The 23,083-nt window shown below is 37.0% G+C and overlaps 1 protein-coding gene across 1 annotated transcript; it reads left to right on the top strand.

Moving 5' to 3' along the window:
- The first annotated feature begins 1,360 nt into the window (after nucleotides 1-1,360).
- On the top strand, nucleotides 1,361-22,385 carry LOC140227040 (uncharacterized). Its single transcript, XM_072307471.1, has 11 exons — nucleotides 1,361-1,382; nucleotides 2,693-2,911; nucleotides 3,599-3,679; nucleotides 8,547-8,822; nucleotides 9,587-9,808; nucleotides 10,739-10,804; nucleotides 13,353-13,415; nucleotides 14,854-14,907; nucleotides 17,720-17,773; nucleotides 20,053-20,167; nucleotides 21,314-22,385. The coding sequence occupies exons 1-11, from the start codon at nucleotides 1,361-1,363 to the stop codon at nucleotides 22,383-22,385; spliced, it is 2,244 nt and encodes a 747-aa protein (XP_072163572.1).
- Nucleotides 22,386-23,083: the final 698 nt, after the last annotated feature.

Raw genomic sequence — 23,083 nt, 5'->3', positions numbered from 1 at the left:
CATGTTCCGTGTGATCGTCCATTCCATAACAGCTCAAAAGGTGGTTCATACAGCTTTTATCAATCCGTAAAAAAGACAGGACTCGGCGTATGCTTTTTATTGGAAGAACTTTTGTCTGGCTTCTTGCTCTCAGAGATATCTTGCATATTGCTGGGACTTGGTTTCTAAACAGTTGGTTGGCGACTGCTGCAGTTCCGAAAGCCAAATGAAAAATGGCGGCCCTAGCATTGCTATTTGCTAGTTTCATCTATAGCTATCCGTCTCTCGCTTTGGCAGCTGAAAATTGTACGTATTTTTTTTTTTTCTTTCTTATCATTGTCCACCCAGTATTCTCAACATCATTATTACGGTCGTTACAAGTACTGCCATGTTCTAATGTGCATAAATCGTTGCACGTCTTTTGTGGCAATAAGTGGTATATTCACAAACTCTCCTTACACCTGTTAGGACGATTTCTTGATATCGATTATGATAACGATGGTTACCTAATGCTTTCGTGATATGAAATCTGCACATGCATTTCTGACATAAATTCTTGATTTTCGTAAAAAAGCAGGGATTTCTAAGAGTTTAATTGTCGCCCCATTTACTGTAGCTTACTTAGTACAATATGTGTCATAATATATGACTCTATATCTCAAAACTGACAAAAGTTTACAATGCTTATAGAGGAAAAGCAACATAAAACGTTTGTTTTCCGAAAAGAAACTCCAAATAATTTACGCGTTCATCAATGTGCATTGCGTCATCATTTACTTTGTGTAAATCAAAACTCAATGTGGTTTTGATAGTGAATGTTTATGTGATTAACCTAAAATTTAGCGGGTTAATTGACTGGCTGTCTGTACCTTTACAACCCTCTCGAATGAAAAATGAATATTCAAAAACAAATAAGACAGGGAAATAATGTTCATCTGGAACTGTCAGGGAACACACAAATTACTGAATGAGGTTATTCCACTCTCCAACTCCAACTCCAACTCCAACTTTGTAATATGAAATTATGAGACTATTTGTTTTCTGACGCAATGTGACATAAAACGCACTCCGTCCTCTTGTTATCTCACAGATCTATCTCTGACCTGTATGGAACGACCTGTAGAGCGTGATTTGTGGTGTACCAAAGACTGCGTCACCAACGGCGATGGTTGGGTTGTACATGCACCTACTGGAAGGCGAATTCTCACTGAAATTGAGTCTCTCAATAACAGAGTGCTGAGATTCCAAATATTAGATGAAGTAGCAAACAAAACGTTCAGCACTCTTGTTTTAAGCGGTTCCCCGTCTTCGTCCGTTTTATCGCTGAGCCATAAGACGAAGCTAACTATACGGTATATATATATACCCTGTGAATTTCAAGATGACTGTGATGTGTTACGATGGTAAGTATTTAATCGCTTGTTATACAATATTATGCTTTCAGATTTTTCTTCCTATTTGGAAGGTACATTTTGTGAGTTGGCAGGTTTTGTTTGTTTTTCTTTTATCATAACTATGCCTTCATAGTGGGGAAATAAGAACTTTGGAGGTTTTTTTTTTTCACTTCGGGCAACGAACACCACTCATTTGGCAAAAATGAGAGTCGGTATATTAAAAGTGACAATGCGAAAAAATGACTACCATCTTTCTCTTTATCGCGCAACACTTTTAAAGACCTAACGTGAAAACAGTCAAGCCTCTTCCCCATATGCACTAAATGTTGATTGTGATCTTGTAGTTGAGGTGATTCATCATCATTCTTCCTAAGATATAATGTATATGAATATACTTTAGTACAAAGAGCATCACCGAAGTCAGTAATACAATACATTTCCACTGTTCAAATACGGGTTTTTTGCAACTCGTCCGGCAATACGTATAGAGATGTGCGGTGCGAATGATTGTCAGATATACATTGCCTGCTCTGGGTGAGTCCAGGAGGGTTAACGTTTTTATGTTAATTTTTTGTTTGGGGTTTTGTCGGTTTCTTTTTTTTTTTTGGTAAATCTCATGACATCGCGATGACAGTGGTGCTATATCATTTTGACCTTCAGAACGTCTTCGTATCTTTTCTCAAATTAAATCAAAGCGAAATCCCCAATATATAATATTGGAAAATTTGGAATGCGGACATGTTTTCTTTTCTTGGAGAAATAAGAGACAAAGAGAGAAACAATGGTTAGAAAAATTCAATTTCCTCTCGATGATTTTTATAAGGAAAATATCACTTTTCACACTTCCACCACCTGTATGAGATATGTTCATGAATTATGACACCCCCGTCCACTGGGAAATCCGAGGCGATATAAGTGAATACCAAAATTACTGGAGAATGATGATGTATTTGTCAATGTCAATGTCAATATGACGCTATAATTTTGGTGTGATGCTTTGGTGTTATTTTGGCTATATGATATCGTTAATTCTGACGGGAGGTTGCCAAAGTTTTTTGTTCAGTTGGAAATCGACTGAGGTATATCTTTACTTTTTTTTTTATTTCTTAGAGTGCATCTGAAAACTAGGTAGATTATCTCGTTTAGCATAGCAATGCAAGGAAACTGATTTCATTGCTAAGAAATGCATACTGCTGTAAGTTCCGATTCTCTTTTCAACACCGATTTGGAACAAAATGCTAAAAATTTACTGCACATGAAAGTACGATGAGCGTTCCACACCAATGCATATTAACATATTTGTAATATTCACTTCCAAGAAATGCCCTATGTGCAACTGGTTAACGGGGCCTCTCCTCTGGAGGGCTTAGTGGTCCTGGAGTCAGGCAGCTATGTCTGTTATGACGGATTTACCGCAAAAGCTGCCGAATTGGTGTGTGGAGAACTAGGCTACCCAGCGGCAGACGGGTATTCGCTTGAGCCTACGCCAAGTTTGGCAACACGAACCAGAACTCAACGCGTATCATGTTCATCTCAAGGTAAATGCTATGTTATGTGTCTATTTGAAGGAACATGATATACAATCATACAATTTAAAAGAAACCAGAAACCAACAAACCTAATAAACAAATCAGAATAACCGAAGCAATGATCGACGACATAAATTATAAAAGAAGGTCAATACAAATAGAATGACAGTTTCAAATGATTATTCGAAACCTGGTTTGACAAAAGCCTCTAAATGAAGAAAATCCTTCAGATCTTGCTAGTACAGCAAAGAACATCGATTTTACAGAAACAGTTACCCAAGGACAAGGGCAAATTATGCGGAATGTTTTATTTCCTGTCAAATGGAGGAAAAAACAAAACCAAACCGAAGAGATATGATTAGGTCTACATGATTTACGTATTGTTTTTTCTAAATCTAGGATTCCGAAATGATGAAGGGAATAGAAAGCAGGTTAAAGTTCAAAAGATAATCATTTTGCACATCAGGACAGATTTAATAAATATTGGCAATGGACAGATAAATTGTTGCATTTTGTATGATTTGTGCTTCTATTCTTTTTTTCTCTTTTTGGTTTGAAGAATCTTGAAGAAATATTTAACATATCTATAAAGTGTTTTTTTTCCACATGTCATTGTGTCGAAGTTTTGCTTCATGATTAATGACTTGACCGGACAGTTGATCAATTAAAAAAAAAAAATACGTCATCAATGCACAGATTCATACAGGTATCAGCGTTTACGGGATTGCCCAACGGCTGAGTGTTCCTCCAACATGGCTGTCAGAGTGAAATGCCGAGGTGAGCCCTTAATCAATGCAATATGAAGTTTAGCAGCAACAGCAATGAATACAATTACCTGTTCCGATCAGTGAAAACTCGAAACCAAAATTGACGCAAGAAAAGAAGGTAAAAAATAAAAGGTGTTGCAAAATAGGGCGGTTCGTGATGAGGGTGAAATTTGCTAGTACATTATAAGTATGCATAGCGGACAAAAAAAAAAAAAAAAAGGTAGGCCAGGATGAATTTTCACTTTTCTACATGTAGTATAAAAGTCTAAAATCTAATCTTTAAAATGAGACAGTCATACTTATATCTTGTGAATTGAACCATCTTAACCTAGTGAATGATTTGATAAACAGAGGAGGTGCATTTTCATAGAAAAAGGAGAAAGCAAGGTTTAAAGCAGAAATTTATAAAGAATTTAGAAATATGACAAGTTTGATATCTACGGAAAGCTAAGAAGCTAGTTAACAAAACTGGATATCTTTTAGACGATGTAACTTTACCCCAAAACTGTTTTTGAGATTGAAAAAAACACCTAATTTCCATGACCACGTAGCTCCGTTCGCTACAAGAAACATCGGATTTGAGCGACGTCACCTAATGTGTATGAGCTGATTTGCCAGACGGCTATATGAGACCCGCTCTGGCAAAACCCAGTAACTTCTCGGCAAATGTGATTTCGCGCTACAGCCCGAAAAAGGTAAAAAAAAAAAAAAATGACCTACCTCAGGTACCAAATTGACATTTTGGTATCACGTTGTAGGGGAAATTTTCTAGTTTCTGACTGATATCAACAACATTTCGAAATACAACCTACAAAATGTGGAATTTTGAAGAGAAAAGTAGGATGTCAATCTCAAATGTTGGCCAAAATCTTACGTCTAAAGACCAATTCGCCAAAAGAACAGTCATTTTCGCCTTACGGCGAAAATGACTGTTCTTTTGGCGATCGTGTCTTAGATATTCTGCGTTGAACCCTGACACATTTGGTAACTACAGAAAGCTCTACCTCTGCTTATTCCAAATATGGTCATGACATGATGTCATGCTACTCACTTTCATTCATAAATTCGTCTGAAACATGCGTACGTTTATGCAAATTGTCTCCCAGACGCGTAAACAGCCTTGTTGCTCGTTTTGTTTTTTTGATCGAAATACGTGTTCACGATTGGTCAACTGCGCCGAGGACCCCCTTCTTTACAAGCAACCTACGTGTTAAAGGGATCGTACAGTTGTGGTTGAGACCTAATTTCAGGTTTCTAACATTTTTTGGCGAGATAATGAGAAACCTCTTATGAAATATGACAGAGCATGTAATTCTATGAGGAATTCAACGTTTATTTGATGAAAATTGGTTTTGAAATGGCTGAGATATCCAAAAAAGAGCGATTCTAATGAAGTGTGGGACCCACACTTTATTACGGTCGCTTTGTTTTACTTTGTTTTTGGATGTTTCAGTCATTCCAAACCCGATTTTCATCAAATAAACTTTGAATTCCTCTTAAAATGGTATTCTCTGTACTATATCATAAGTGTTTTCTTGGCATCTCGCAAAAAGTTTTAAGCCCAATTCTCATCTCCACCAATACTGTACTATCCCTTTAAACTATGGGGATCGCTGCAGCAGCGGTGCATGCAACACGTATATCGTGACTGCTGCTCAGCACGGAAATGTTGCAGTTTCCCGCTTTGTTAGACTGTTTTTTTTTTTTGTTTTTTTTTTAGCAATTTCAGGTAGAAATTAGAATTTGAACCAACACACAAGACAAAAAAGAAGGTCACATTTATCTAACAAACCTTCAACGTGCCATTTCGAAGAAGAATCAAGCTGAAATCACGGCATCAAGGAATACCTCTTCACTGCCGATTCTGCTGGTACTGTTGTGCGTACACCTGATCACGGCAATCGCGAATCTCGAGCTGATTACGGTAGGTTTTGTGCTTTTCAAACGTCGTATTTCCGTAAATTTATGGGTGTAAAAATGATTTCCAATCAATTACAGCTCTTTGACTTAGTTATCATCCTTCATGAGTATGTGAGATTACGTCAGCTATACGCAATTCCCCCACAATGATCGATTTGTTGTGTCCATAATAACAGCAAATTGTGGTTGTACGAAGGAACAGCTGATCACGGCAATCGTGAATCTTGAGCTGATGATAGGTTTTGTGCTTTTGAAACTTTTCCGTAAATTCATGGGTGTAAAATATGATTGCAATGAACACAAACAAACAATTTCACGACGTGAATAGTTTTGGCGGACGATTTATTCTAGATTGACAACAAATTACACACCAATTTCCTGAAAAGTGCACACAGTTTGCCTTTAGATACGTAAATCCGACTGGGTAGCATACACACGTGGTGACGTCACAGATTTGGCACTTTTCGTAGCCGCATCGAACTTCTTCCAGTGCTCAAATTTGATAAAAATAAAGATTCTTATAGTCAAAGCAGAGACAACTTTATTGCATGATTTATGTCAGAAATTAATCAAAATAACATTAAATGATGGAAAACAGTCAATTTATATGATATTATTTCCTATGAATTTCTTCTTTAAAGGGTGCCTCAAGCGTTCTGTGCAAAATTATCAATTAAACATGTTCTATCTTCCAGTGAAAGCATCACGTGTTTTATTTATTTTTTTTTTTGTCAATGGACATGCATATAAACATGTACACATGTCTTATTCATAATTATTCTGATTCTGATTCTGATTTTATTTCTCAATTTCTTTTTCATACATAAATGAAGTACAAAGTCAATTGGACAAACAAATTGAGCACAGTATGAATTGAATCTGACAATTAAAGCAAATAAATGATTAATTCAAATATCCAACTGTTTTTCTCCTGATACAATTCAAAATGAAAATAAACTATTTTGTGCAAACATTTATGGAAACATAAGTTACAGTATATCTCTCGCTCAAAGACAAATTAGGCAATTCTTGATGTACAGAATTCAGGAGACCATCGTCATAAGCAGGCGCTTGACGAGGACAATGGCCTCAGAAATGATTGTCTAAACAATACAACATTATAAAAATATAACACATAAGTCACCACTCACTGAGTGGCGATAAGGAGGGAGAAAGGGAGGGAAAAATGAGGGAAAAAAGTGCAGCGGTGCATTGTGCATTGTGCAAGATGTGAGGTGTTTTCGTGGAAATGAGTTGTGAATATGTGTTAATGTTCATGTTTGTTGTGTATATGCGATCAGTTCGGAGCTTAACTATGGAAGTGAAACAAAATAAAACAGATAAATAAAACCATTCTCTAACATTCAGATACATATTGAGTTAACGACATATCTTTAAAGGTATTAGCCCACATTTGTAAACCTGCAGCAATTGGTCTCATAGTTAGCATGGAGTTTGGGTATGATTGCAGTAACACCTGTGCAAAATTTCGTTCCAATTTTTTTATTAGTCCATTACTTTCATAAAAATAAATGAAAATGCACCGTATGCATGCGTATAAAAACGCTCGCTAGCTCCGGTCTACGCGCGCACTACATGCAAGCGATACATGTGTAAGTTAATGTACGTAGCTAGCCCGCGCTCGCAATTCGATTTTGGGTCGGGTTGACCCGGTTTGAAAATTGATTTTAAAACGATGATTTTCTCTCTTTTATCGAATGGTATAGACAAAGAGCAACAGGTGAGGTATGTTACTGTTATAACTTGTACTTGAAGTCATGTTGGACCTGTTTTATGCAGTTTTGATTTTCGTGGGTTTGCAAATGTGGGCTAGTACCTTTAAGCTGTCGTTTTAAATAAATGGATAGATCTACATTGTTTAAGATCAAGGGGTAAAAAATTCCAAACATCGGGGCTATGATGTTTTATGTATTTTTGTGCTAAAACAATTCTTGGGTTTTCAAATGATAATCATATGAACGGCGAGTTGGGTAAGAATGAATATTGAAATTAGGAATTAGGAAATCATTGAACACCGAGGGAAGTTGTTTGAACGTGTATTTGTGCATAGAAATTCCCGTTTGAAAAGTATGAATCTCATTAATCTTCAATGTTTTTAATTGAGAAAACAACGGGTCAGAGGGAGATAAGCAGTGGGAGTTTGTAATCAACCCCCTAGCTCGTTTTTGTAAAAGTAATATTGAGTTAGTTTTAGTTGTACCACAATTTCCCCACACAATAATACGTAATATAAGGTAATATCAAAGGATTATACAATATAAGCAAAGATTTCTGAGAAACCAAGTTTCTCAGGTGGTATAAAATTCCGATGCCTCTAGAAATTGAAGTATGAATCATATTTATATGATTATTATGGTGTGCATTAACCAGTAACAACCCTCTGCATTTAAATAATATTGTAAATGTGCAGGAAATTGTTTACACCGACTACATAATTGAATAATTTATGGAGTTTGAAAGAACACATCGTAGTAGCAGCATAACCAGGTATAGGCTATTTCATTATTTCTATCAAACTAATATCTAAAGAACGACGCATCTTATTTTGTATTACTTGCTATTTAAAGGATCTCTCATTTTTGTTGGGGGCAATTTGCGGAACAGGGGTTGGCCTGGATGGTGGGTGATGTTCGTTATTCCGAAGCTTTGATTTTTCATCCGAAATGAAAAAAAAAAGAAGAAAAGGTGCCCAATAAAGACCCCCGTTATTACGAGCTTTATTTCGCTCTCTGGTCAATGGACTTTTGAATTATTCTTTTTTTTTTTATTAACGATACACCGGAATAAGGGTTCCTCGGTAAAACTTCAGAATATTAGGCAATAAAACTGTGACCGGTCTAATACAAATTCTGATAGCAAAAAGACAAAACAAACAAACAAATAAAAAGATGTTGTCCAGGTAGCCGTCTCCGCTTTCACATTCTGTTTGTTCTTAGAGCCTGGATTTCTCGGATGCTATCAAGGTAACCAACAAGCTCTTTCGATTCTGCTCGGCTATGCGTCTGCATTTAAATCCGATGAGGAATGTATATCTGCCTGCAGGAGGGAACCGAGAAACAATGATGTGGCTGTCATACATCGTGGGTTTTGCGTATGTTTGGAATCAAAACCGTATGCCGATTTGATTTCTGATGGAAGTTTTTCCAACAACTGGACATGTCCCAGCCAGGCACAACCTATATCCGAAGAACGCCTTCATTATTCATTCAACAGTGAGTATGAGTATAAAAGATTAAGAAACACGCAATATTATTTCATACAATGATAAGAACAGAAAGCACAATAGACAAAAGTGAGCATGCAAAATCCGAAGAAAATTAATGTCCCCAGATAAATTGTCATAATTGCATTTTGAAAGGGGATCCTATTTTGAGCTTTGAAATAGCCCTCAATGATGGAAGGTTCCCGCAAACACTGTTATGAAAACATACAGAAAGGCACATTACCTATCCTGTGTTGAATGGAAATGATATTAATAAACTCGATAATGACCACTGGGATTGTGGGATTATGCTAAATTTATCAAAACACAAGGTTACTCACTGCATCAAAAATGTTATCTTCGGCTCACTGCTTTAAAGATGACTGTCAGAATTGTAAGCTCATTTTCAACGTGCACCTCGCAGAATTATGGAAAAAAAAAATCTACATACCCCCGAAGGGGCAACAAAACCTGGAGTTTTGTAACGGAGGGTCATTTATCTTCACACGTTTTGTGATGTTAAATGCCATGACACCAATGGTCTTGAGAGGTACGATCAAAATATATTTCAAAATATCCAGGTTGATATTACCTGTTTATCAATATAATCGATCCACCTCTTCCACAGCCGTCATATGGTGGTATCTAGGCAATGTAAACAGGCCTTTGGTAGGCGATATTAGGTCATTCATTATGTGCACAGCCTTTTTTTTTTATTATTGCATTTATATAATTACTTTGATTGACTTTTCTGCTTTCCTCTATTATTTTAAGTATCTGTAGGATATTGTAACTACCCTGGTCCTGTGACGAATGGTCAATGGAACTCAAATAGCATGAAATATGGGTCAAGCCTGACTCTCATCTGCGGCGAAGGTTACGTCATCAATGGCTCCGCAACGTTGCAGTGTGAGGAACTACCTGGTTGGTCGACTTACTTCCCGCAATGGAATCCGCCATTCCCGTCGTGCCGAGCTGTCGCAAATAAAACAAATGGTCTGTAGTAGATAGAAAAGTAACCCCTGGACTCTGTGTGTGTGTGTGTGTGTGTGTGTGTGTATGTGTATGTGTGCGAAGTCTTTACAGAATTGAGTGCAAACGGTGTTTGCACTAATGACAGAAATATTGACGCCAATCAATATGCTAAAAAAAAAGTGCATCAAAATCATTATAAAAACAAGAAACTGGAACTGACATAGATCAATAACATGATTGGCATTGGCATTTGGGATACTTTGAGATACCATTGGTTTTATGTGCTCAACGAAAATGGAAAATGGTCAGAATACTTTCATGGTTCCTTTTCATAGGAATTTTTATTTTCCTAGTTTGTTATTTCAATTTTTTAATCTAATCGGCAAAGCACATTTTGAAAAATAAATCAGTTGACATCAAGACATTCTAAACTTAAAGTATCATTTTCCAAAGCGATTCTTAAGAAATTTAAAGTTGTGTTTGAGTGGTATATAAACTCTTTCGGAGTAACCGCATCTGAAAATGCCTTCTTTAGTTATTAACCTGTAGGCTTTGACATCACAGCAAAATATATCAAAGAATGATAACGTTATCTTGAGACTTAATGTTCTTATGTTATCTTCATGTATGCTTGCCAATGTTGCTATGATTTCCCTAACAAACAGATGAAACCGTGTACCTCAATACTCCAGTAATGTGGCATAGATCGTCATTACCTATCTTCAATTTTAATACTATAAAATCAACAATATATTCGGTCTTCGCTCTACTCCTAAACCAGAAAGTATTATAGGAAACGAATACTGAATTGATTTTTTTTTTCTTAGTCGTCGTGATTACTGAGTAAGTGGTCTTAACGACACCTTTAATTAATTTGATAAAGAAACGGCATTTGCCTATGATACCTTGCTACATATTTACATGTCTATCTTTGTATTTCCTATTTTGTAGACACTGATGAGGTGTACGCAGTTAATACTAGCACATCGACAACACAGACTGCAGTCAATACCTTTAGTGAGTATTTTTTTAATTGAAGCTTTTTTTTTTTTGAACAAAATGGATTGTTTTCCTTCTTTGTACGTTAGTGTGTGGGTGTTTGTTTCTTATTTTGTTTAATGATTTTATTCCCGTTTTGTTATTTCCGGACACTGCTTATACGTTTGCTCGTACTACAGTGAATTTACAAATATGACCCTGCACCACAAAACCAGCAAGAAGTCGCCAGACATGGATTTTTAGTTAAGGGCAGATTCCGAAAGAGCAGACTCTAAGCTTTAAAATGATGTACGACTCAATTCGCATGGACTCTCCTAACCTACCTAAATACTGGAAAGAAAGCACACATTCTCGGAGAGTGTGAACTGAGAAAAGAGACTCTGAAGTAAAGGGTCTATTCAAGCGCTTAATCTTTCACCAAGCCACGCTAGCTGGCAGCAATGAAAGGGACAAAACACAGACTGTTATACGCCGGAGCAACAACAATGACGGGATTATCGGATTAAGCTGAAATTGAGCATGTTCTATTAACACATTCTGTCCAATATCAATGGCAACTTTCAAAGTAGTAGCATTATCCCTTTACAGTTAAAGTGCACGAAATGCTCGGGACCGGCAGTTTTTTTTTCGTTATAACGACATGTCGTTATAACCGAACACATACAATATAAAGCGAAAACAAGGAAACCACGCATATATCATATACTGTTTGTTGAATACTCATCATACACTGGAAAGCTATGTGAAATAGGATGGTACCTTCTTAATTTCGTTTGAATATTACATTTAAAAGAGAGCATAAAGTTGTTTGTATTGTCACACAATAAGTCGCATAGAAAAATACGGTTTAGGATTCTGTTACAGTTCGCTATTCAAAAGATTCGTTTCTTACTATAGTGCGTTACTCCCGAAGACTCCTTATACCTAAGTTTCGCCATTCCCGGGATTCCGAAGGTTTGTTCATTTGAAGCTTCGCTCTTCCGAAGATTCGTTTTTCCGAAAGTTCATAATTTAGATATAAATATATTTTTCGTTTTCCGAAGGTTCGTTGATCGGAAGATAAAATGAGTTTCATCATTCCGAAGGTTTGTAAATGAAAAAAAAAGAAAAATGAGAAAGGTTCACTGTTCTGAATGTTCGTTGTTCCGAATGTATTTTAATCCGAAAATGAAGTAAGGTTCATATTCTGAAGAAGGTTTGTAAATCAAAAGAAAAAAAGAGAAAGGTTAGATATTTCGAAGGTTCGGTTATCTTAAGACGATTATAAAGTTTGCAATTACTCAGTTTTGTTTAATAGTGGACGCACCTTTTTCACTTCTGGATTAACGAAGCGTTTTTTTTTTTAATGTTCCGATTAACGAACGTTTAGAATTCCTATCATTTTCGGACTAACAAACAGTCGTAATAAGAACCACATTTCATTGTCGGATTAACGAACCTTTGGAATAACGCCAAAATGTTCGTAATAACAAACCCTATTTCATTTCCGAACTAACGGACATTTAGGTGTGTCAGAGTCTCTGTGTTTTGTTATATGAACCTTCGGAACAATAAAACAAACCTTGTTTAATTTCAGGTTATTGTATTACAATAACGCAAGCCCCCTCGGATACTGTGCGGGGCACACGGAGCAAACACACAGTGATGTGAAACGTTCGCCCATGCAGAGACGCTACAAATGCTTGTTCCGCTACGTATTTTCGGAGGCGATCTGCATTTCGTTATAACGGAGCACATTTCTTTTGTTTTTCTTTGTCAGTGGCGCTCGGAAAAGACTTCGTTATAACGAAAATTTCGCTATAAACCGTGTTCGTAATAACCAAATTTTCTACCATAGACTTTAATGGCGATAATTTTGGGACCACAAGTTTTACTTGCTTATAACGAAATTTCGTTATAACTGTGTTCGTTGTAACGGGAGTGCACTTTATCAGACTAGAAAGTGAAGAGTGTACAAAGGATTTCAAGAAATTAAAAGGGGCCTCTAATACATACCTGATACTCTCGCCCAAAAAGGGGTTGTAGAAAAAATGCGGAAAACACACTTTACCATTCGTGTTGTGATCCCAAACTCAAGCATAATGTAGAAGAAAGATAGCTCTTTCAGAAAAAATGAAAAACTCAATTAAGATTGACTTATTTGACCCATTTCACCTGTTTTGAGTCCTCGTGTAAAATTAAGGGGTGCGACTTTTTGTTTGTCATGTGATGCACGGTCACAAATAATGTGAACCCAAATGTTACCAGACACACACAGACACACAGGCACACACACGCACGTACACATACATTCATGTAAAAATGCATCCATTAACCTGTACTGTACATAGAAACGTACTGATCATTATCATTTTTTATTCAGACTTTGCAGAATTAAAAAAAAAAAAAAACCAGGCTATTGAGAAATGTCAAACTATTGGAAAATGTCCCCAAAAGTTAAATGTTATTTTTCATTTTTTCACTACTGAGATTTTGCATGACTACACAATAGGAAAGAAATTGTTCTGGTCATTAGTACTTATGTTCATTGCCAATGTCACTAATCTTTATTATCACTCCTAAACAGGTGAGAGACAGTCTACGCAAGAGGTATCAACATTCCATGAGACAAGCACCATGCTTGCTTCAAGTGAGTTACATGTACTTCAAATACTGTTTCTTTTTTGTCAATTTTGATTTGGCGAGAGTATTTCCATTGTTATATCCTCACTAAACAAAGGGGAACTATCAACATGTCGGTTAGTCTGTTGAAGATGTTGCGGATCAAACTGTTTCTCCAGGTTGTTAGCGATTCAAAAGACATCTGGTACACAGAATGTCAAATTGTGCAAGACATATTTTTCAAGTGTAGCGGAAAGCATATTGCCTTGGTAACAACACATTAGTTACTATTTAGTTGGGGTTTTTTTTCGGCACTGTACACGTACAAAAATCTTAGCCTTTTATTTCCATGTTGAATGTTCTCATAGGAGTTCATTTTCCCATTTCATGTAACAGTTCCACATGTCGCATCATGGTATGAAAGTAGATATACCGAAAACAGAGTGAAGACAAGAAGTCTGTACAAAAACTACAAAATTACAGCATTTCACATACAAAGACATAGAAATTCATGGGTGGACACAACATTTAACAACATATACATGGATATTGATACTCTCCGTGAACTGAAACCGACTTAGCATACTACAAACGTACTGGTGTCCTCAATGAAACACATGTTTGTACTTTAAAAAATTCAAATATAATTTAAGAGTAAGTGATTACTTTTTAGTGTGCAATCAATAAGCAGATTCTACGTTAAAGTTCAGATGGATATTAAAGTCTTGAATTTTGTGTACATGTGACGATTTGATGAATGGTGTCCAATGTGCGAAATGATGTTCCATAATATGATTTCTTTCTTTTGTATCTTTGTATTTATGTGTGCCTATTTTTTGCCAAAGTGAACTGTCAATCTTTCATTGCCTGACACAGCATAATATGAAATGCATAATTTCTGTAAGCTTGAAAAAAAAAAAACAAATTTTGACACCTAACAAATATTAAAGGTCCAGTTTACCTTTGGGAGCAGTGATTTCAAAAATGTTCAAGATATCACATTTGATGCATATGTGTAGGTCTGTTGTATCACAAAACATCTTACCATGTAAGATTTTTGCAATAAAGCCTAAAATATGAGGAGATATCGGCATTTTTCTCAATAAACCATAACTGTATACGGTTTAGTCTGGAAGCATTCTTATTATAACTATTGTTCACATTTTGTGTATTCAACAATACTTAACATCGATTATACGGATTCAAATTTTTACAGTGGTTGTTTCTATCCCTACCTCACATTTTAGAACTATTTTAAAGCACTAATGTTGGGTTTTTGTTTCATCTGCAACTGGTAAATTATGCCTTTAAGAAAATAAAAAACTGTATCAGTAACTTTTAATTTGGGAAAGGGTAAAAATACATTTTGTTGGTCGAAGGGATTCTAAATGTTGAATCAAATTTTTATCATGTGACTTCAACATATCTAACTCTATGGTGTTGATTTACAATCTTTATGTTAACAGGCAGAAGGCAGTCCACACAAGATTTGACGACAGGAGAGCCAACGTCTTCTTTAAGTGAGTTTGAAAATTATTTAAATGCATATATGTGCGTACAGCAAATAGCAATGCGATAATTTATTCACGCAGATACTTGCACGTGGATGTAAATATGTTGCATATATTACGTGTGCCAGTGAGTTTTTTGGGATCTTAAAGACCTAATAAAATGGTTTAGATTTTTTTTTTCTTAATGATGTAATAATATATATATATATATATGTAATATATATAATAAATTCTAAGTAATTCTGTGGTCGTGCGGGGTTTTTCACTGGTATGAATTTTGTTCTATATTTGTTAACACAATGGATGCAATTTCCTCGGTTCGGGAAAACTTTCTATACTTTCGCCGCATGCGGCGCACTATCACTTCTAAATCGTGATGACGTCAAAGATCGGAGTCGTCGATATCGATTGTCCGACCAGCCTAGCCATAGCCAGCGAGCTAGCAAGACTAGCGCAGCGCAGCGATAGCACCGGCCGGCGGCTAGCGCTGGCGGGGGAGCGAGCTAGCGAGCGCATAGCTAGCGCCGCGCTGCACTATTGTCATTGGCTAAGCCTTCGGACAAAAGAATATTTATTGAATTGTATCGGATCTAATACTTCCAATAATACAGGGCCCCGTCTTATAAATCCTTCAAATCAATCACAAGTCCCCAAATCAATCGCAACTTGCATTGCAGCACACAAAAAAAACTTGTGATTGATTTCTATCACAAGTCTTTATAAGACAGGCCCCTGATTACAACTGTGGTATGCTTGAATATCCATTATTTTCACTGTAAGACCATGAAGACTGTGGCGAGAAAAGGATATTTCGCACTTGGACAACGCTAAGCTTACATAGATTTGTAGGCAAACTCGTGAAATAGGCCCCACCACTGCGTGTTTGTACACTGTACTAATACTACGGCGACTCGCCTGTTTATACTCGTGAATCCAGCCCCACCGTGTGGCGTTCATGGGTAGAAGCACGGCGGTGGGGCTTAATCCTTCCGCAGTATAATACTCGTGAATGCGGCGAATAGGACTTCCTATGTCCCTCGACTAATTTAACGGCCAATTTAACCATAAATACAACCCTATCTAACCCTAAACCCTAATCCTAGGACCAACCCTTGCTTGCTATAAATGCAAGGGTGCACGCGCACTGCGATGGGGCCTATTTTACTTACCCACCACTGCGTTTCTGTACTACTATTTACGGCGACTCGCCTAGGCCTTCTCGTGAATTCAGCCCCACCGTGGCGTTTATCGGTAGTAAGCACGGCGGTGGGTCTTCCTTCCACAGTATGATATGTATCATAAAACAAAAACTACTCGACCAAAATTGACGATCATTCTTGGTATGGTTTTTCTAAGCGCATCTAAATTACTGATAACAATTGTTGCAGAAACTTACCATGGGAAACTGGTTAGGCCTTTTTTTTTTCTTTTTTTTTTTTTTTGCCACGACCCACCCTGTAACATACTCTAATCCCCCTAAATGTACATTGTTTAGAGTGTAGCCTCTGTACTACTACCAAAGATTCTGCCACTGTTACTACTTACTAGTCTACTAGACCAAGTGGTACTAGTACTACTACTAGTAGTAGGACTAGTAGACTACTACTACTAGTACTAGTTTAACTTGTTAGCGCCGGCCGACAGGCCAGGCCACGGCCGGGACGCTCCCGCTTGCGGCGGCCGGAGTAGCCGCTCACTTTGTGAGCGAGCTGGGTCTGTTCTTCTGCTACTTACTAGGAAAACAGTTACAACTTACAGTGTCAATCATGTAGAATACAGTCCTTTCTAACGTTAAACTATGGGGGCATACCACACATACCACTGTATTTCCCAGGCGATCGTTTCCGTGGGGTCTATTCTCGGACTTGGTGCCATGTTCATTCGCTCTTGCACTGGCAGCGGGAGATGCAGCTGGCTCATATCGGTAAGGTGCAGCCCCACGATAACGTTCTGGTTCATGGGCTGCCTCTCCCTCCCCATCTTCCCCTTCAACTTCATGGGCCTCCTCTTCTTCTCCGCTATCGTCGGAGCTGCAGTCTTCATCATCATCATCATCATCATCAATGTCGAAGTTTACCCATATAGGGAAAGACATTATGCTCGAGGTAGGCCTACCAGGTATAATTTTGTGCAAGCTACTATAACTTAGTGATAATGTACGTGCAATGCGTACATGTCGACACTCAGTGGGTCGAATGGGAGCGCACATCCCGGGCCCGGGCCTGGCCGGGCTAGCTAACGTGTACGCGCGTGTACCAAGCTAGTAATCTAAGTGCTAGTGCTGAGCGGCGTCTGCTAACTGAGCACAACTCCGTGCTTATACGTCATCAATCGGTTCAGGGGTGTTGGTCACATGACGTATTTTTTCGCAAAAACTGCAACGAGGTCCTCCGAAAATGTGATATTTGGGGGAGTTTCTAGAAGCGATAAAAATCGGAACGACACTGAAAACATATAAAATTGATAATCATGACATATATTTTACATTTCTTTTGCATATGAAAACATTTTGCACGCATTTTATTAGGTCGTTAACGATGAAATGATTTAAACTTGAAGACTCAACGTCTCCGCCATTTGCTTGACACACCATGCGAATCGTATTATGTTGATACCAATGAATATTAACCTGACACAGGACATATATATATAAAAAAAGATACATGAGTAGTTTGTGTGTTGTTTTTTTCTCGATAATGGTATGGACACACTTTGTTGGTTGAGGATTAAATTGGTTATGGAATAAGATTAACTTTGCCAGCTGACTGTAACGTAATTACCTGTCTTAGTTGATGCTGATTTACAATTTCTCTGTACTCAGACATGAGAGGGTCCACACAAGATTTGACGACAAGGGAATCAACGTCTCCTTTGAGTGAGTTTCATCCTCCTTATGAATAAAATACGTATTGTAGAAAGGAACAATGCACATAGAAGCACATATATATAACCGTTTAGCACCTGAAGATTCCGTACATAATCGCTGATTGTTCGCTAGAAGGTACCGCAATATTTCTACATTAGGTATTAAAAGTAGATTACTGCATATTTATTTTTGTCTATTATAAGTTATGTTTATTTCAAAGCCTATTTTAAGACGCATCCAAGAGATTTGTGTGTCACAGAAATAATTCTGACATAGTTTTGTTTACCTTTGACATCTTTCAAGATACGTAATTATATATTCTATATAAAAACAATCAAAATAGTGTAGCAAACAACAACAACTATAACAACAACAACATCTATAAAATAGCGGACGGACGGTTTCGGGCGTTTTAAGGAGTAATCTGACGAGCGGTTTCAGGCGGTTGAGTTACTAATGGGATAAGAATTCCTCCACCCCCCCCCCCCCAATCAAAAAAAGTGCTGAATCAATTTTTCATCACTCTGATCATTTCAATAGAAATTTACTCGTTTTAGCTGTCCAACACTAGCAGTGACCTCTTAAAAGATGAGAAACATTTATATGTTTTACATTGCAGCGCTAAATGTTTTGTTTAAATCAGTTTAGACGCAAAGTTGTTTTTTTTTTTTTTCCAAGGCCCGTTTTCTTTATCCTATTGTAGGGTACTATTATGGGACGTACATTTATTGCATGAATGGCTTTAAAGCATGTGAAATTAAATTCTAGTGTGCTTTTTTTTTTACCGTCAATAGTAGAGTTAACACCTTTTGGAAAGAAAAATACACATAATCTGTGTGCAAGATTTTTTACATTTGTGTGTAGAACATGCACTACATTTGGAGCACCTGCGTGCATATTTCTATTCGCTTGCTCTCTACTGACAAAAATTAAAGGTTGAAATGTGAAAAACATGCGAAAGATCAGCAAACAATTATCATAGTACATGTATTCAAAAATACGATAATGTGCTTAACAAAACCTTGTTTTTTCGATTTTCAAAATATTCTTTGAAATTTCGCCAGGGATTATTCTAGGGATCAAAGTTCAGATTTCAGACAGTGTCTGATAAACACTCGTCATTGTGAGATATTGGGTTTTAACGTAAGTCGGTGTCTTACTCAGAGTATTGGTGATTGTGAGCGCAGAACATAAATGAATAAAGAAATCTATTCATATACACAAATACATGATGCCATTTGGACTTCATTCACTGTCATTAAAATCGAATTAGATTTTAGCCAAAGTATTAATTATAATTAGTGTTTTCAAACGAGGCACTTCGAATTAATCTCTGACACAGGCAAACTGCTAAGCTGGGTTAGTAATGTGAGTTTATTACTTAATGAGGTTATCATTCTCCACAAAATGTATGTAATTATTTTTGAATAACTTTTCTATTCTTTTTGAAAGGAAAAAAAAAGAAAAATGGGACCATATTAAAAAAGTATTTTCAAACAAGGCGCTTCGGTTTAATCTCAGACACATGCAAACTGCTAAGCTGACTTAGTAGTATGAGTTCATTGCTAAATGAGGTTATCATTTTCTACAAAATCTGAATTATTCATGTATAACCTTTCTGTATTTGTTTTGGAAGGGAAAAAAAAGAACAATGGGACCTTTTATTTAACAAAATACACGTGTACCATGTATGTATCAAATCAGAGCACAATAAATCTTAAACAAATCAAACATTATTATAAGATATTAATTGTTGTGATAATAAATGTCTCCACAAGGAGCTCATAATCAATGTCTCTACAAATGAGATTTAAAAAATAGTAATTATTACAAAATTATACAATATTCAATAATAGACTGATAGTCATATGTCCAAGAAAGAGTTCATAATAAATGAATACCATAACCTATATAAATTTCTTGTTAATTATCAGTCAGTAAACGATCACCATCATTTTGAAGTTTACATTGTGTTCATGATGTCTCTCCCTCTCTCTCTCTCTCTCTCTTTCTTTTCGTTTTCTACATTGAATGGCAGATTTAAGTACACTCAATATCTCCTGTCTTGGCATCCATTCCAATTTGCCTACTGAAAATTGCATTTTTTGGGAAGTGTTAGAGTTAAGGCAACTGAAAATAATTGCTAGATTACAGTAAAATGATTTGTACAGAATGAAGCTGAATAACTTTTCTCATGATTCTAAACAAGAAAAAAGAAACAACTTAGATGTGGCTGCATCACTTTCAGAATTGTCAACAAAACATTGGTCCATCCAATCATGTTGCAGATTCTCGAGGGCCTGGAATGAAATTGTTAGCATTCGCTCTTGGAGTCTTTGTGAGTGTCGTTCTCATAGTCCTCGTCGTACTGTCCTTGCTTTGCCGTAACCGCCGGCAGAAGAGGTGTGCCTTCTTGAAGTGTTTTTTTTTTTCTAATTTATCATTCAGTATTGCAATTGTTTGTTATCGTCATTGATTTATAGGAGAAAAGTATACACTTTTGAAATGGTTATATTGAAATGCTTCTCGAATATGACTTGGATGATATTGACATAAAGAAATATACCAAAAATGTCCCATTCATCCTAATATAGAAGTTTCATTTTTTTTCAATGATCTAAGGGAGGTGTAGTTTCATGATTGGAGTCTTTGTCCTTTTAGCAAACAGGTATAGCTACATTTGGTTAAGGGGCTGCAGTGGCAGTGATGTAGTTGGTGATTGTTGGTGAACGACAAGGCCATTTCCTTTACCGGCCTGTTGGGGGAGCAGAGTTACGTTGCAATGATACTTTAGTCCCTGTCCATTAAAGGGTGTGTACAGTTCTAGTCGAGGTGAAAATTTAGCCTTTGCGAGATACTCAGAAACCACTCTATGACATGTCAAAGAGCATGCAATTCAAGGGGTATCAAAAGTTTATTTGATGAAAATAGGTTTTGAAATGGCTGAGATATCCAAAAACAAGGTGAAACAAAGAGATCCTAATAAAAGCGTGGCCTGTCGCCTTTTATTATTATCATCACTTTTTTGGATAACTAACCATTTGAAAACCAATTTTCATCAAATAAACTTTGAATCCTTCGTAAAATGACATGCTCTTTCATATAATTCATATGATGTTTCTCATTATCTCACGTAGGAATGCTCAAAACATGAATCCCCACCTCAATAGTACTGTACAGTCCCTTTAAAGTTAAGTCAATGTCTACATGATATATCACGTCATGATAATTGATCTCTACATTATCATGAATATCTAAGGCATAATGTGTGTTTCTAAGTAGATAAACCTTGAATGTTTGTGTACTTCAGGAAAAAGAAGGTCTCTCTCAATTCGAAAATGGTTTTAGAAATATGAACATAAAAAAACAGACTTGATTATCCCAAACAACGGCATTGCAGGCGCATTTCTTTTTGTTTTTGTTTGTTGTTGTTGTTTTTGCATTTGGCTTGACAAGATGTACGTCTGTCATTCACTATAAACTACGACGATAAGAACTCTTCAAAAACTTGCAAATTTGTGTCTGTTGTCTTTCATCTCATTTCCGCAGACAACGCAGGACATCGCGGCAGCCTAATCAGGCAAATAACTACTCGGAAGACGGTCAGTTGCAGATATATCCTGTAAGCACGGCGACCCAGAATGCATCCACGACGAATGATGTTGATTTATTGGACTATTCCAGCATTGACGCTGACATGATGCGCCAACCTATTCCCAGTCGTTCGGGAAACAGCTTTGGTGACGTCACAGATCATCAAGAAGACCCGTATCATATCTACCAGGACACTGAAGAGGTACGCAACGGTCCTTCTAGAATCGCCGGAGTGGATCCCACCTCCTCCTCTACAAGTGTAGGCAGTAACATGGGCAGTGCCACCACGGCTTCGATGACCGCAGTGAATTCATCGGATTACCATGGATACCAGTGCTTGCAGGAAACATCACTAGATCAACTGGCGAGCGTGTATGAAGATTGTGATTACAAGGATGTAGACCTTGATAATAGAAAGGACATTATGACGAAAGATGACTTCAAGTCCACTCCTAGAGCGTGCTTGTTTGATGATAGCTATTATAATTCCCTGAACTTTGGCGAACGGTCTGACCACGTTTTCGCTCAAGCGAGCAATGTATGCATGGACAGTAAATACGATTGCATCAAGCATGCCACTCATGACGACGACGAACAGATTCATGACCGGTTACCTTCTGCGACTGGGTCTTCTTCTGGAAGAACTAATAGTATGTCTTGTTCTGGCTCGAGTTCAGCAAAAATCGTGCCTTCTGAAGACCTTCTCAACAAAGCAGAGTGTGAGATATCTCACGATGTCGATTCGAGCGAATATAGTCTTATCAGAAAAGATGAAAACCATGATGAAGAAAACCTTGTTTTCTTGAAGCCAGAGCCTAAGCCTTGTGAAGAACTGTATGCAGCTGTGAACAAAGCAGCAAAGACACCTTCATCAACTGAGGAGTTGTATGCAACTGTGAACAAAGCACCAAAAACACCTTCATCAATAGAGGAGTTGTATGCAAAGGTGGATAAAACAAGAGGAGACCACGCTGAAGTCACGCAGCCATCGCAAGAGGAACTGTACATGAATGTTAATAACATGTAGTAGGCAGAACAACACTTTTGTTTGCCAATGTTTCTGACATTATATCAATTCGTCACAGTCACAGTTACAGTTCTTTCCACCGTAGAATTTATTGCGTATTATATTGTACCACTGCAATTTTCTGAAATGTTTGCCTTTATTTATTCATTTTTTTTTCGGGGGGTGGGTGGGATATGATACCTTGGAATGACATGTTGCAGTCATTGTCATAATGTCAAATCATCCAATATAAATCCGAGCAAACAGAAAACACGTGGCCCTTGGGTTATTGATGCGATGCTTCAATTATGCAACACAAATTGGGTTAAAGTTTATAATACTTGCATTTCAGATTTAGTCAAGAGTATGGCCCTTTTTGAGAAAGAAGGAGAAGCTACCAAGTATCGTGCTGAAAGCTATTCTTTATTCCAAGCTTGATGGAGGACTATGTAGCTACGATTCTATTTGATCGATATTGATATTACAAAATATGATTTATGATTTAAGTAGTATATACAAAACATCCAGTGTGGAAGCAATGAAGACTCAAAAATATTGTCAGTAAGTGAAAACGGGATTATTTGGGAAAGTATTAAACATTTATATATGTATATGAACACGTAGGAAATGTATGAGGTAGTTAGTCAGTAATTGAGTTATTCACCTTTTATAAGTGTTGAGACAGGAAATTATATCCTTTTGATATTTCAGAATGACGC

This window comes from Diadema setosum, chromosome 4 (assembly GCF_964275005.1).
Source record: "Diadema setosum chromosome 4, eeDiaSeto1, whole genome shotgun sequence".
NCBI classification, from domain to species: domain Eukaryota; kingdom Metazoa; phylum Echinodermata; class Echinoidea; order Diadematoida; family Diadematidae; genus Diadema; species Diadema setosum.
Note: the sequence above shows the minus strand (reverse complement) of the source record. Positions and strands in the feature narration are given on the sequence as shown.

What these genes read in the sequence shown, in the direction of transcription:
- LOC140227040 (XM_072307471.1), top strand. Translation starts at nt 1,361, where the DNA reads ATGACTGTGATGTGTTACGATG. An exon ending in AAGCACCATGCTTGCTTCAA is followed by an intron (nt 13,416 to 14,853) that starts GTGAGTTACATG and finishes TTATGTTAACAG; the next exon opens with GCAGAAGGCAGTCCACACAA. An exon ending in AGAGCCAACGTCTTCTTTAA is followed by an intron (nt 14,908 to 17,719) that starts GTGAGTTTGAAA and finishes CTCTGTACTCAG; the next exon opens with ACATGAGAGGGTCCACACAA.